The following is a 13,550-nucleotide window of genomic DNA, read 5'->3' as shown; positions in this document are numbered from 1 at the left end:
CTGGCAAAGTTCCTAAAACATTTATATCACTCAACTAATGACCGGAGTATCAGTTTTGACTTTCATGATTGTGCTGAGGGACATGATGACTCTTGAAATAAACAAAGAACAGGGCGGCAGAGTGCAAAGATGAAGTGCATGAGTGTATTTATCCTTGTGGTCTTTTGGCCAATTGTTAAAAAAAAAAAAAAAGGGGGAAGGTGCTTTTGGATGCTGTTCTCTAAGAGGACTCCCCCTTCGTTTCCTTCAGCTACCCCTCCAGAGATTTGTCCTTTCCAGTCCTGGCAACAGTGGAGAAGGGCTGGAAAAGAAAAGGGAATGATTGTTTTAGTGGGCGCCACTGGTCTATTGTGAACGCAGCCTGTTCTTTCTCTTGACCTGTGACCTGTATTGTTGTTGGGCTCCTCGTTTGGGGAGGTCAGACAGCTGGGGGAACGGTGGGGGGCTGATGGACAGCTGGGCCAATTTGGGGAGAAAGAGAGAAAGAGCAGAGAGTGAGAGCATAAAAGAGAGAAATGGGAGAGGCAAAGGGAAGTAAGTGTGTTGTGGAAGAGTGGAGAAGTGGAGAGAGGAGCAGAGGGCAGCAGAGGTGACCGAGGTCCTTGATCCTCAATTGCAAGTTTGTCCCCTCTGCTGCTGTGTGTCAGCCGTGATGAAGGAATGACACATAGCTCTACACACAGGCAGACAGTGTGAGAAAGTACTCGTAGAGTAGCTGATGCATGCTCTTTGTGTCCTTGCTATTCGGCTACAGCAAAAACAGTGTGTGCGTGTGAGAGAGAGAATGTAGTGGTTATTTTTTTTTTTGGTGGTGGTGGTGGTGTTGGGGGGGGCTGTTACGACTTATCCTCCATAGTCCAAATAATACATGAGTGGGTGGATATGGACATAATCCCTATAAATTGACTTTGGATACAAGATTAGAAAACACAGGACAGTCTTGCGCGAGGAGCATGGCGGAGATTTTCATGCAGCAATTTCAGAAATATATACGTGCCATAAGCTTTTAAAATGTAATTTTTTCTTGCTAATTTGTGCAAAAAACCCAAATTATTTTAAAATGGAAAAAACCCCCAATAATTATTGTAATAAAATACTTAAAAATAGTAGAAAGGTTCATAACTTTACAGTACCATATATCACAGGCGTCACACACACATCAAGTGGCTCTTGTCTATAATAAGGGCATGATGATGAGGGTCTAGTAATGGGAAGGGAACACATGCTCTGTGATGCCATCTTGGCTGAGGCGACAGGCAAGGGAACACAACCTGTAGCTCAATCCCCTGGGAGAGTGAGGTCATGTCAGATATCAGCACACAGGGGTTATGGGTCCCATGCTTCAGCTAATGATTTCTCAACTTTAGTACTTTTTATTGATATATGAATATAGCCCAGTAGTTGCTGACAGCATGAGCCTATGTATAGCTTTATGTCTATATAAAGCACAATTTTTCCTCTAATTCACTTCTCTGCTTATATTTTCTTGTTTTCGTGTACAGCATGCCTAATCCGCTAGCTAAACAAGAGTTGCTCACAGTAAAATGAAAAGGTCCTGATCCATAGGAGGTAGATGGAGGGATAAAGCATTGTGATTAAGACTGTATTAATGGGGCCATAGGACGTTGGAAGGCTTTAATCAGTGTCTGTGTGCCGATAATCCCTCTGCCTTTAAGCTGAGGGTGAACACAGTGATTCTCCCTCCTCTTGGGCCTCAGCGCACATGCATAAACACACATGCTTGCTTCTGTGGGGTGCATAAGGCAATGGGTGGCTTGGTTGAGATGTGGAGCACCCCCAAAACAGAAACACCCTACACTCAGGAGCAGCTAGGATGACCAAGATGATGGCTGGAAAAAAAAGGTATGGGCAAAGACAGAAAGAGAAAATGGAGCACGGTCTGACTGAGTAAAATAATTTTTTAAAAATGTACTGAGCCAGAGGTTTAACTTCATTTATTAACTAAATTCTAAGTAAGGTGTTGTTAAAATGACAGCTTTCAGTCATAAATAGTCAATGATGTTTTTTTTCCCTCTGATAAAACACTAAAACATCAACTGAAAGTTTAAATATTTATATTAATGTCAGGAAAAAATAATAAAATAGAATTTAAGGGCTCTTTTTAAAATATGAAACATGAACTCAGAAATGGAGGGGGAGGAGGAGAGGAGGAGGAGAAGAAAGAGGGTAGCTCCCAGGTTCATTACCTATGGAAGTGGGTGTAAAGGTGACATTGTGTGCAAGTGGATGAGGGGTGGACCTTCCCCTCCCAGACTTCTCTCCGAGCGTTAGGGTGTTAGAGTTAAAGAGCTTCTAATGGGATCTGGATGCTGTCGTGTTTACCCTGGCCCCCCTGCACACGCCCACTACATTGTGGAAGTTTCTGGGCTTAGGGACACCACAATGGGCTGAGTGTAGGGACAGATGGAGGTCCCTTTGGAACAGGGCACAAAACACAGCCAAGGTAGACGGGCTGCGGTGTCTTAGAGGAGAAGCAGCCAGAAATGAGAGAATATTTGATGAAAAATGAAAATGAAGTGAATGTTTATCTCCCCCCCTTTGTAATACAATGAACAGTGCAACTCATTGTCCTTAATCTGGCCGTCTATCAGCAAATTCATCATTTAAACACACTCACAGACTGTGGTCCACAATCACAATGGCATCTAAGCTTCTGTGTCAGCTGGCTTCTTTACATGCCAGTCATTTATCCTTTTTATAATATTCCCATCAGAACTTTTCAGACGGAGACAAGAGCGTGAGACTTTAAAAGTTACATTAACATCATCCTGCCTTTCTCAGTGTATCCATTGCGCTCATGACATCTTTTAATTTGCCCTTTGTTTATGAGGGGTTAAACCGGGTCATATGAGGGGGTAAATGCTGATGTCATTCATTTTGGGCACTATGGAGAATGAGAGGAGAAGATTCAGTGATAGATGCTGATGAGAAACGTTGGAGGAGGGTAGAGGGAGGCACTGGTTGCAGGAGCAACAGATGGGGCCGGACTGGAAAGCCCAGGTTGTAAAGTTTCTGTTAGCAACATCTGTCAATTTGTCCATCTGCTACACTTGCCGCTTACAGTTTATTAAAGAGAAACCTATTTCATGACCAATCCTTTCTCACAGTCATTAATAAGCTTAGAATTAGATCTGCATGTGTCATAGTGCTCTGTGGACTCCTGTTATTTTAAAGTGTGATTTGTTAGGTTTATTCAGGTCTTAAATAACAGGATGGGAAAAGGTGAAAGGGCATCTTCCCAGCTTAGTTATGATGCAGTAATTTAAAATATTTTACTCCATTCCCACAGATAAGCTCATCTGTTACATCTGTGCCACTTGAGGACAGAAGTCATACCAAGCTATTCTCTTTGTTCATTTTCTGGAGCACACATAAATAAGTAGATTGACACAGGATGTGGGTATAAGCCCAGATTAGAGTTACATTAGCAATTACTGCACACATCCCCCTTATGATTCATGTATTCACGCAAAGCCACACCACTTACCCAGACACCTCATCAGTAAAAAGCTTGGATCTTTCCCCATACACCTTCATATCCTTTAACTTTTTTAAATGAATGCATTTAGCTTAAAGAACAAAATATAGTTTGAGGAAATATTTTACAACAGCACTGCAAGAAAGAGACCAGAGGAAATTATAAAAGCAGAACAGTTTATTAAAAATGTTACATCACCTATGAGCATTTTACTTTAGTTTTGTCTAAAAATATTCTCTTCAATTTGCTCTGCAGTGAGCAGATAAGAGAGAATTAAGCAGCTGATCTGGGCTCAGTGGCCAGAGTGTTACATTAGACATTAATCCAGAACAGTGGAAGGTTGGGGAAGGGATAGCATCTCTTAATCCTTCACGTCATCCAACCAAGCCTTCCACAAAACACAGTGAGAAACAAACAGAGCCCTGCATCAGTTTCTCTTGCATAAAGACAGGAGAAAAATTAAAATGATTTTCAGAGTTAAACCGTTGTTCTTTAAGTGCAAAACAAACCCAGTCAAGTGCTTATCATGCAACCATCGTTCCCACGCCTTCTACTGTCAGCTGCAGCATCTCTTGAATTTCAGTCCCCCTCAGAGTTAGAGAAGTATCCTGGCAAGCCCTCGGTGCACTGTCCCCCTATATGTAACAGATGTTACTGGGGCAACAGTTGGTATTGAAAAGGAGGGGCTTCAGGCCATCTGTCCAGGGTCAAGGTTTGAAAAGGGGTGGTAGGGATGGTGGCACGTTCAGGGAGAAGATAAGTAAGTGTTTGAAAAAAAAGAGAATATAGCCCGCATTGTAATCCAGCTCAATGTGCGCTTTCATTTCAGAGTGAGGTGCATTTGTTAAGGTTTTGATGAGAGATTGGGAATTTCAGAAAGCGTATCAGCGTTATAGCAAAACTGCAGCTTTAATGCAAAAGCACCATCTTGTGGTCAAAGACGGTACTGTAAAGAAAGTGTCACATTCGCCTAAGGCTGAATTTTATGAACTGCTATCCAATCAGACCAGTGAGTCAGGCTGCGGGTTCTTGTTTAACACTTAAGACTGGTATTGAAATAAAATAAGATGCAATGAATAAATGCATAGAATCAGTCCAGCTTAGATTTAAGCTCCGCAACTGTATGGTCTATGGCATCCCTCAAAAAAGCCATCTTCTTGTGCCAGACCTTTTTCTAAAGGGAGAATGTTGGAAAAGGGGGGGGCGGGAAGAAAAAAAAAGTAAGAATTGAGGAAGAGTTAGTGTCTTTGCACACAGCCAACTGATGGGCACTTACGTAGTAAATCTTTAGCCTTTTGTTTTCCAGGTCACAGAATTCAGCCATTGTTAGCTTGGTGAAGTCTTTCTTCATGGTTAAGAAGTCACATTTAGAGCGTCTCTCATGTTCAGACCTTGTCAGATGTACATAATAAGCAAAAACACAATTAAAAACAAAAACATAATGCTGATTAGGCAATAATCAGGAGCCATGACTTATCAACTTCATGTAGCAGTCGGTCTTCTGCATATAGGAAACACGTTTGAGTAATGTAGATACAAATTAAATGTTTAACTGCTGCACCCCAGGTAGCATATTTTTTCTTACCAGGGATCATCATCTGGTTCCCAGCCCTCGAGCTCGAGCAGACAGAAGAAGCAGCAGGCAACATCTGGCTCATTCTCACTGGGGCAGTGGACAAACCCAGCTTTGGCCATCTGCAAATGTAAATAGCAAGAGAGACCATATTGTCTGAACCCTTTTGTTGCCAGGCAGGCCAAGAATTAAGAAGTTTTTTTGCAAAGGAATAAGTTTCATTGAAAATGAAACCTGACGATGGTCTCCTTTTGACTTCAGAGGGTAACATGGCACATGTTGTTGCTCATAAAGCAAGATGTCAGCAGCCTGTTTATCATGACAAGACTAGAAGGTACCGGGACAAACCTGTGCACTGGACACTTGAAACTGAATCTGGCACCTCCCTAACCATAAATTGCACACTGCCAGGCTTTCATAAAAGTATGTAGTGGAATACCAATGATCATCATCAGTTACAATTATGATTCATGGAGATGAGTGTAAATACTCCTGTGTACAGTTTGAACCACCTACACTTAAACTTAATTACATATTACCTTTAAATACTTGGTGTCAATACAAAATGTTAAGTCATATTTAGAAAGCAGTTCAACTATTTAAATAAAAATATTTTCCCAAGAAGTCCCAGTTAAACCAACCTGTTAGAAAATAGATTTGACCAAAGGTAACCGCTGTGTAAATCCATAACATATTGTAGATACAACAAATATGATGGAAACAAGCTAGCTAATCATGTTCCAAAGCATCAAGATTTCAGTTACTTGCAATGGGCGTCATACCTTTTCAGGCGTGCAGTTGCAGTCCTCTCTAAATGGCCAGTCTACAAAACTTTGCTCACGTAAATCATGACTGTACATTTTGCCAAATGAGTAAAACCTTTTTGCCAGCACATCAACGCTCGCCATAATGTCACCAAGGATGGACTCAGCCTGACATGTGCTTAAATCACTGCCATGCACACTTCTGCAGCTGTTTTCACTTTTCACTGATTAAATCCTCCCCAGGTTCAAGGCCGCGAGGATCTGTTTAGACTTGCTTTTGTTCTTATGTTCTACAGTTTTTTGTTGTGAATATCTTTATTATATTAAGATTGAAAGTTGTTATACAAGTAAAACTTTACTAACTTACAACTGTGGGCAAAATTAGGCCCTGCTAGTAAAGAAGAAGAAGAACCACTGCAGATATACATTGAGGGGAAAGCAGTGAATGGGAATGAGTCAAAAGTTCAATTAAAAATCATTTAGGTAAAGAAAACAAACAAACAAAACAAAGCAAAAATTTAACTTGTGAAGTGAGGTTTTCCACACAGACATCTGTTTGTCTTTATTGTTGAAATAAAATTGGCAACCTAACCCGCCTTGCCTTCTCTCCTTCCCTCTGGCTTTGAACCAGCTTACAGTATTAACCACAAATACGATCCAGCATTCTTACTGAGAAATTATTAATACGCTTGAGTTTTTTTCCCCTACATGTGTATGTGTCAGAAACCTAACAGTAAATAGAGACACTATAGCCATTAATGGTTTTTGGTGCTACTTTTAATGGCATGTTTATTGCTGAGAGAGACGGGGGCAGTTTTTTGTCCGCAGTGAGTCTCTGTTACTCTGTAACGCTACCCCGAGGCCCCTGGGTGCTAAAAAATGCTTACATCTATAAACTGCTGTCCTTTCCCCTTCTAACCTTATCTTTCTGCAGAATGCATGGGGAGGTGGGGGTTGCAGTACCTGCTTATTAGGATGTGAGTGTGTGACTCTGTGTATACACACACTCGCACACTAATCACTGGAGGCACTCTAGGAAGTGATGCTGTGTAAGGACATATCAAACAGTAGGCTTTGAATGAGTTGGACATTCACTGTACAGCTGATGTCACATTAAAGCTAGCTCCAGTTGGCCTATGTGGTGGATGACTGCTTACTGCAGAATAGAATTTACCTTTAAATTTCTTCGTGTGTTATGTCGTCACTCTGCTTTTATTTATATCTGAATTTTTGCTTTTTTCACCAGATTTTATTAAACACTGCTGTTGGTTTGAGGTACAGCAGCTGTGCTGTGATCCAGTGGGACCACAGGGTTTATTTAGAGGTTGAAGAATTTGCAGATGTAGAAAGGCTTGTGTGCTTAAGAGTGTTTTGCAAATGTTGGAGAATTCAATCCACATGCTGTACCAAAAATCCTTTCACGGGTGGGTAATTCTCATCTGTTGGTATTGGATCTGACTTCCTCACGCCTTCACTGACATTTGGCTCACCTTTCTGCCCTCTTTGCTGCTGATGAGTCCCCGCTACAGCATTCGGCAAACGGCTCGCTCCTTCCCCTGACACGACTGCTCTCACCAGGTCTGTCAGTAAGAGGGAGGGAGGAGGTATGATGCAGAGAGGTGGAGGGGAGGTGACAGAGGCAACGTGTATGTATGCGGTCTCTATGTCCACATGTCCTTCATATTACTCAAGTATATGCTGTTTCCTTTCACTGATCGTGGGAATCTTTTCAAAATAATGAGAATTTAATTGTTTTTCTTCTACTTGCAAAAAGCCAGATCAGTTTAATTGTACAAGGATTCAACAAAGGAAATAGTTGTTTCTCATTTTACCTAGCTAGTGTTAGAGACTGGACCCGGTCATTAAGAGCAGGAGTAGCTGAAGTCAATGTGGAGCACAGGTAAGAACTGAACCTAATATCATATCATCGTCTTCTGCAATGTGTCTTCTTCCGTATAATGGCAGAGTATGCATGACTTCTATTTTTCTTCAATATTGCAGCTGTGTGGTGCAGTTTTTGGGTTTATAAATATGCCTTGGTTACCTCAAATTAGATTATATTTGACAAATATGTGAACAGGTGTGCTTGAAGGTCACTGCTTGAAGGTCTTTCCTTTTCTCAAGTATACATCTGTGGAGATGAGCGCTGTCCTGACAGCTCCACCTGTTTCCTGCTGCTCTCACATCCAGACTGAGCTCCACACGAGTTTGCTCAAATTTCACACAAACATTATTCAAGGAATACATATTTGAGTGAAACTTGTCCCCGTTAACGAGTACACCACTTGTGTTTAACTGTTAGAAAAAAGCTAAATAAAGAATACTTTGCACACTTTCTTGATGATGATAGATTAGATGCTAGATTTTAGATGTTATCTGGTTGACCCATGTTGAGGTTTAATAATAGAGGACTGGCTGGAGAGATGATAATTAGTCTAAATAAAAATACACTGCTTATAATGTGTTGGCTTAGAGCAGAATAATGCGAATCATCATAGTAAAATTTCAGGAAGAAAGGAGTTGTGATGCAAGTGTGTGATCTGAATATGGCCGGAAAGAGAGGCGCCCTGTGCTCCTGTGGTGCTGGTGTAAAAGTGTCAGGAAAGTGTGAGAGTGTGACAGTCAACAGCGACATTCTCCACCTCCGCAGGCAAGTGTGGATTCACAGGACAGGCACACCCACCTGTGTACACACATCCACATACAGTGTTCTCACAGACTCTCTCTTTCTCTTTCTGTAGGAGACAGTCATTGAAACTTTATTAACTTTCTTTCTGAAAAGAAATCATAACAATCATCTTGATAGTTTGATCAAAACATGTTGCTGAAAGGTAAAGAAATAAAGCTTTTAAAAACATGGCTACACGGTGAATTATTAAAATTAAAACAAGCTTAAAACATTTTTATATTTATAGAAATACTCTAAAACACTTCATAGTTTAATTCAAAATTAAGGGAGAAAATCTGTACACAAGGGCACATTGAGTGCTTCTCTAATAGTGTGTCTCATCAACTGTTGGAGTAATGGGGAAAAAATGGATTTCATGCTGGTAAGTTATTTTTGTCGTACTGTATCTGGAATGACAGGAAAACATTTTTCTGTTCGTCTGTGTTTTCTGAAGTGGGACAAAGAATTCAAGCAACATGTTATATGGCTGGCCACATTTCCTGCACACATCCACACCTGATCAATAGTCTAAATTTAGTGGGATGATTATCCCTCACATTTGGAAAGTGATATGCCTGTCAGACTTGCAGGCTCAGGCCGATTCAAGGGGAAAGCAGAGGTCCTTGTGCTCCTGCTCAGCTCCACTTACTCACCAGACAGATTGGGTCCTATGACAAACTCATTATTTGGTTAAAAAGAGAAAGATTGCTGTTTTCCTTTGACATGGTGACTTATTTGTCACATTCTAAGGCAAAGCCAAAGTACGCTGATGGCACCTGCCTGGCCGGCTCACTTTTGACTTTCATAGCCAGTCTCTAAATTCACCACCACAGTGACGAGAGGCACCCAAAGCCCAATATGTGAGCGAGGTTGGGCCTGTACATCAGCATCACCATGCAAAAAAACAGACTTTAGAAGAAGAAAAGAGAAAACTAACACGTCTGGAGAGTCACATACTGTAGTGCCTGCAGGACTCGGAGATGAACTATGACTTGAATTTATGATCAAAAGAAGCTGCATTTTGACTGCGCTCGAGCTCTTGAAGAGAAGTGAGTTACAGTCACCATTGCAAATTTCAGTGAGCGTAGATTTATTGTGTGTTCCCCCAGTAGGATAGCAAGAGGAAGACTTATCTTGGCATTATTTGAAGGGTTGAGTTAGATGTGCACGCTCTTCCTCGGGTTTGATATACAGTATTTCTCACAGTCTGTTGCTGAACATCATTGGATGAGTATTTATAAGCCTTTCATACTCAGCAGTCATTCCTTTTGTATCTGACACTGGCCTCAACAGCTTTGTCTGTTCAACAAATCTGTTGTATATATTTTTCCACTTGAGTGAGGTGTATCTGTCTCAGTCTGACAGGCTTTAAGGCCATAACCAGTTGTGTCAGCTTTCTCTTTGGTTCCCTTATTTACTTCTATGTGTGGTGATGTGGCTCTGAGAACATATTAGCCTTTCAGTTTACATGAGATCATTTTACATTTTGGAAGTTTTCCAAATGCTTGTCTAGTACCAGAGCAGATATTCTGTTTATGCTCAAACAGAAGCAAGGCACCCTGTATTAACAGGCTTACACCAATAGAGGGTAGCATAGATTAAACATTAGCTGGAATCCAGAATTACTTCTGCATACTTTGGCACCTTCAGACTCACTTAAAAGTGATGATAAAGTTCAGTATTAGTCTGTTCTGTGTTAGCACTTTAAAAAAGACTTACCACTTAAAAAAAAATAGAGATTTATATACAAAAGTCAAAGTTAGCGTAAGCCTACTTTAGATTCAACACAGTGTCCTCAGAGGTAAGTGAAAGCTCGCTGATAGAAACGGCTCAAGAAACAGAGTAAAAGCGAAGTATGCTAAAAATTTTGTAAACAAGTTGCAGGATTGTTGACATCATCCTTCAAAACATGGTATATCAAAGTAAATGTTCGGTAATCATAACAAATATCAAGAGTAATAAAAATAATCTTAAGAAGAATTTCTATATTACATTAACCGTCTTCGAGACTACTTAAATTATTGTACTCTTCTTTAATCCTGCCTTATCTCAGCTATTGCACTGACCTATGGGGTAAATCATACAAAATTCAACATAAGACACATAACATATGTCTTATTATTATTTTGCATTACCTTATTATAAATTATTAGTTTGTACAAAAGGCGGGTGTACGACCTTTTAGTTCCCTTTGACCTATGTGTGAAAGTCATTGTGATTTTATAACTTTTGAAATAAAATCAGAAATAATGATAATTATTTTTTTAATCATTGAAGGTACAGATGCAGTTTTTACACTTACATTTTACACTTTCTTGCAATACTTGCAATACTCTATGTAGTGTGACCTAAAGGTTTGTAGCAGTAAAGCACAACTTTCAAACTTGGGAAATCTGACAGTCTCAGGGACACATTTGAATGCAAACAAATTCCTTTAAATGCTTGCTAAAACGACAAAGCACTTTAAAGTTGAAAAACAAAAGCAGTATCTACCAGTTAATACCCTGCCAATTAAATCTCTATAATTAATTGCTTGTGTAGCGAACAGATGTTTCAGCTGAATGCAACATTGTGTCTGTTTATATACACGGAGCTAATTTTTAGGAAATTCCCCTCCTCTACGATTAGTTTCTGTAATCGGATCACATCGTTCGTGGAAACATTTTTAGAAAATAGTTTTGTAACTATAGACATGCAAATTAAATATGACCATACTTGTTATTTCCTCCACTGATTGTGAAGCAACATTAGAAACACAAGTGGATGGGAGGTGAAATGATGTCAGTTCATTATTCATTATTATCATTCATTATAACAGGTCCCTGGTGGCATAAGTGTCTCTCTCATCGAGAGGTGACAGAGATTAGCTTTAGAAGGCTCTATGAACAAACAGAGGAACCAATCGTAGTAGAGCAGCTTCCTCCCTTCTTGCTCTCTTTACACAGTGTTTCTCTACATCACCTTTCTCCAAACATACCAGTCCAATAATACCATCTGTCCTCTCCCCAGTGGCCTTCACCTTATCCCTGAGCTTCTTACCCCTGTCCCCCTCTCCTGCCGTCTGCTTTGCCCTCCCTTCTTCTTCTTCTTCTTCTTCTTCTTGTCTTTGGACGATACAGGATCTCCATGCTCCAATTTCACCCTCTCATCATGACATCCATTAAAGTGGCGCTGGGCCCTGGGCCCCTGTTGGCCCGACAGCACATTAGCTCTCGGCCCATTGAACAACAACAAGGACCGGCTCTGAATTATTGATACCAACACAACTAATGAGGAAACACTATCTCAGGTCTTTTGCTGACACACAAACACACACACACACAAATGTTGACGGAACAACTTGCAAGCACAACTATATTAATAACAACTATTGTTCCAGCTGCTAGTGCCACATTTTCAAAAACGAATATTTTCTGTACTCAGTCCATTTCCTGCAGACGTAATGTATGTCTGCGTGGTTTGTCCAAGGAGCCAGAGGCTAAAATTCTTCTTCTAACCTGTCTGTTCCTTTGCACTTAAAAAAAAAGCTTGTTCCACATCAGTAAAGTCCATTATTTTCTCTGCTGGATGTGTCAGATCTTGCTTGCAGTTGTGAAATTTTCTGTGTGTCTTTAAGAGCTACCATATGTTCCATAATACCATCAGTTTTTAGTCATTGGATTTTATCCAAACATAAGAGTCTGTAAGAATTTGAGTGGGTGTTTGTGGCACCTAAGACTGCCAGTGTTTACATACAGTAGCCTAAACGTATGCAGTGGAGCTGCTGTAAAGAGAGGTATTGGAGGTGTCAGCCAGCCTCCTTAGTATTCACTCCAACACCCTGTGACTCACAGCCTCAGCCTGAGAGAGTGAGAAGGGTAGTGGTGGAGCTAGAGATAGAAGAGAAAGAGGGAAAGAGAGAGCAGGACAAGAGGAGGCACAATGAACATCAGGCAGCATTTTCTGTAGCCCCAGGCTCACGTGTTTATATCTGTATGTGTTTGCAAGCATGCCCGCCCAAGGGGATTAATTTTTTGACAGCTTTGTTAAGCCTTCTCTTAAGCGCTGAGCTTCTCAATAACATCGTGGCTGTGTGATTTTCCGAATGTCTCTCTGTGATTTCTCTTCACAAGGGAAGCTGGAGAGAGAGACAGAAAGAGAGAGGCAAAGACTAGTGCTCAACATGACAGCAGGCATTCTTTGAGTGGCTCCTCGGTGTGGAGGAAGTGGACCATAAGAAGCTGGCTGTGAAGCTCCTCTTCATTCACTGACTGCATTGCATTGGTCGATAGTTAAATTTTTCCGCAGCCCATTTTCTGTGTCCGACTCTGTCTGTCTTTGTCTCAATATTCAATCCTTCTGGTTGTCTCTTCTTGTCACTCAATGTCTCTTCATTCCTCTGTCAGTTTGTATTTAGTTTAATCTCTGCCCCTCCTTCTTCTGCTTCCTCCGCTCTGTCGCTTTCTATTTCATCTCTCCTTTTTGCTTGCTCCCCCCCAGTCCCACTCCCAGTCTCAAGTCTATCCCCTTTGATGAAACCACAGATGTTGATAAGAATGTGTAACTTTGTCTGGGTAGGTTGAAAAGATGGAGGGAGGAAAGGGAGAGAAGCACAAACGCGCACAGCGTTAAGGTTAATCCCCTTACAAGTCCACACACACATGGAGTCAAAGGGTAGCGAGGCGGAGGTAATAAACAGCGAATGCAACAGACAGAAAACCAGGCTCACTGTGAGGGGGAGATGGGTGAGGAGAGTGTGGCAAATAAAAGTGAGAAATTGGTTTTGGGAGACAGCATTTTCAGTCAAGCTCTGTCTCCCCTTCATGACTTCCACTCTGCATGATGACAAGTGCCTGCTGCTGTTCCCATTGGTCGAACCTGCCACCAATCAGAGCAGAGGCATGTAAGGTGCCTTTAGGTTATATCCAATCCCTAAAAAACAAGGAGCAGAGAGAGGGAGAGAAAGCCAGAATGGGAAAGGGAGTTGTGTGCTTCATAGAGAGAGACCAAAGCAGATGTTGACTTTAAAGTAGATCGAACTGCTTTCCTTTTGAAGTGATACAGTAG

General features: G+C 41.0%; 2 protein-coding genes across 5 annotated transcripts in view; one reads left to right on the top strand and one right to left on the bottom strand.

The window, feature by feature from the left end:
- Positions 1-3,671: 3,671 nt before the first annotated feature.
- Positions 3,672-6,016, bottom strand: birc5b (baculoviral IAP repeat containing 5b). The gene is made up of 4 exons (XM_085394224.1): positions 5,855-6,016; positions 5,085-5,194; positions 4,776-4,890; positions 3,672-4,673 (listed from the first exon to the last, which is right to left on the bottom strand). The coding sequence occupies exons 1-4, from the start codon at positions 5,978-5,980 to the stop codon at positions 4,590-4,592; spliced, it is 435 nt and encodes a 144-aa protein (XP_085250350.1). The 5' UTR covers positions 5,981-6,016; the 3' UTR covers positions 3,672-4,589.
- Positions 6,017-7,444: 1,428 nt separating this feature from the next.
- The window catches only part of znf385a (zinc finger protein 385A), a 58,542-nt gene continuing 52,436 nt past the window's right edge, over positions 7,445-13,550 (top strand). Inside the window, exon 1 of one of the 4 annotated variants that reach the window (XM_085393586.1) lies at positions 7,445-7,736. In XM_085393586.1, the coding sequence (XP_085249712.1) occupies positions 7,724-7,736 (13 nt within the window). In that variant the 5' untranslated portion in view covers positions 7,445-7,723. Of the gene's footprint in view, positions 7,737-9,423; positions 9,554-13,550 lie in introns of those variants that run through there. The other 3 variants (XM_085393587.1, XM_085393585.1, XM_085393588.1) reach the window with 3 other exon arrangements.

Source organism: Rhamphochromis longiceps, linkage group LG20 (assembly GCF_057381845.1).
Source record: "Rhamphochromis longiceps isolate RC_006_pf linkage group LG20, R_longiceps_female_GT1.1, whole genome shotgun sequence".
NCBI classification, from domain to species: domain Eukaryota; kingdom Metazoa; phylum Chordata; class Actinopteri; order Cichliformes; family Cichlidae; genus Rhamphochromis; species Rhamphochromis longiceps.
The sequence above is the reverse complement of the archived record's forward strand: the minus strand, read 5'-3'. Positions and strand labels throughout refer to the sequence as shown.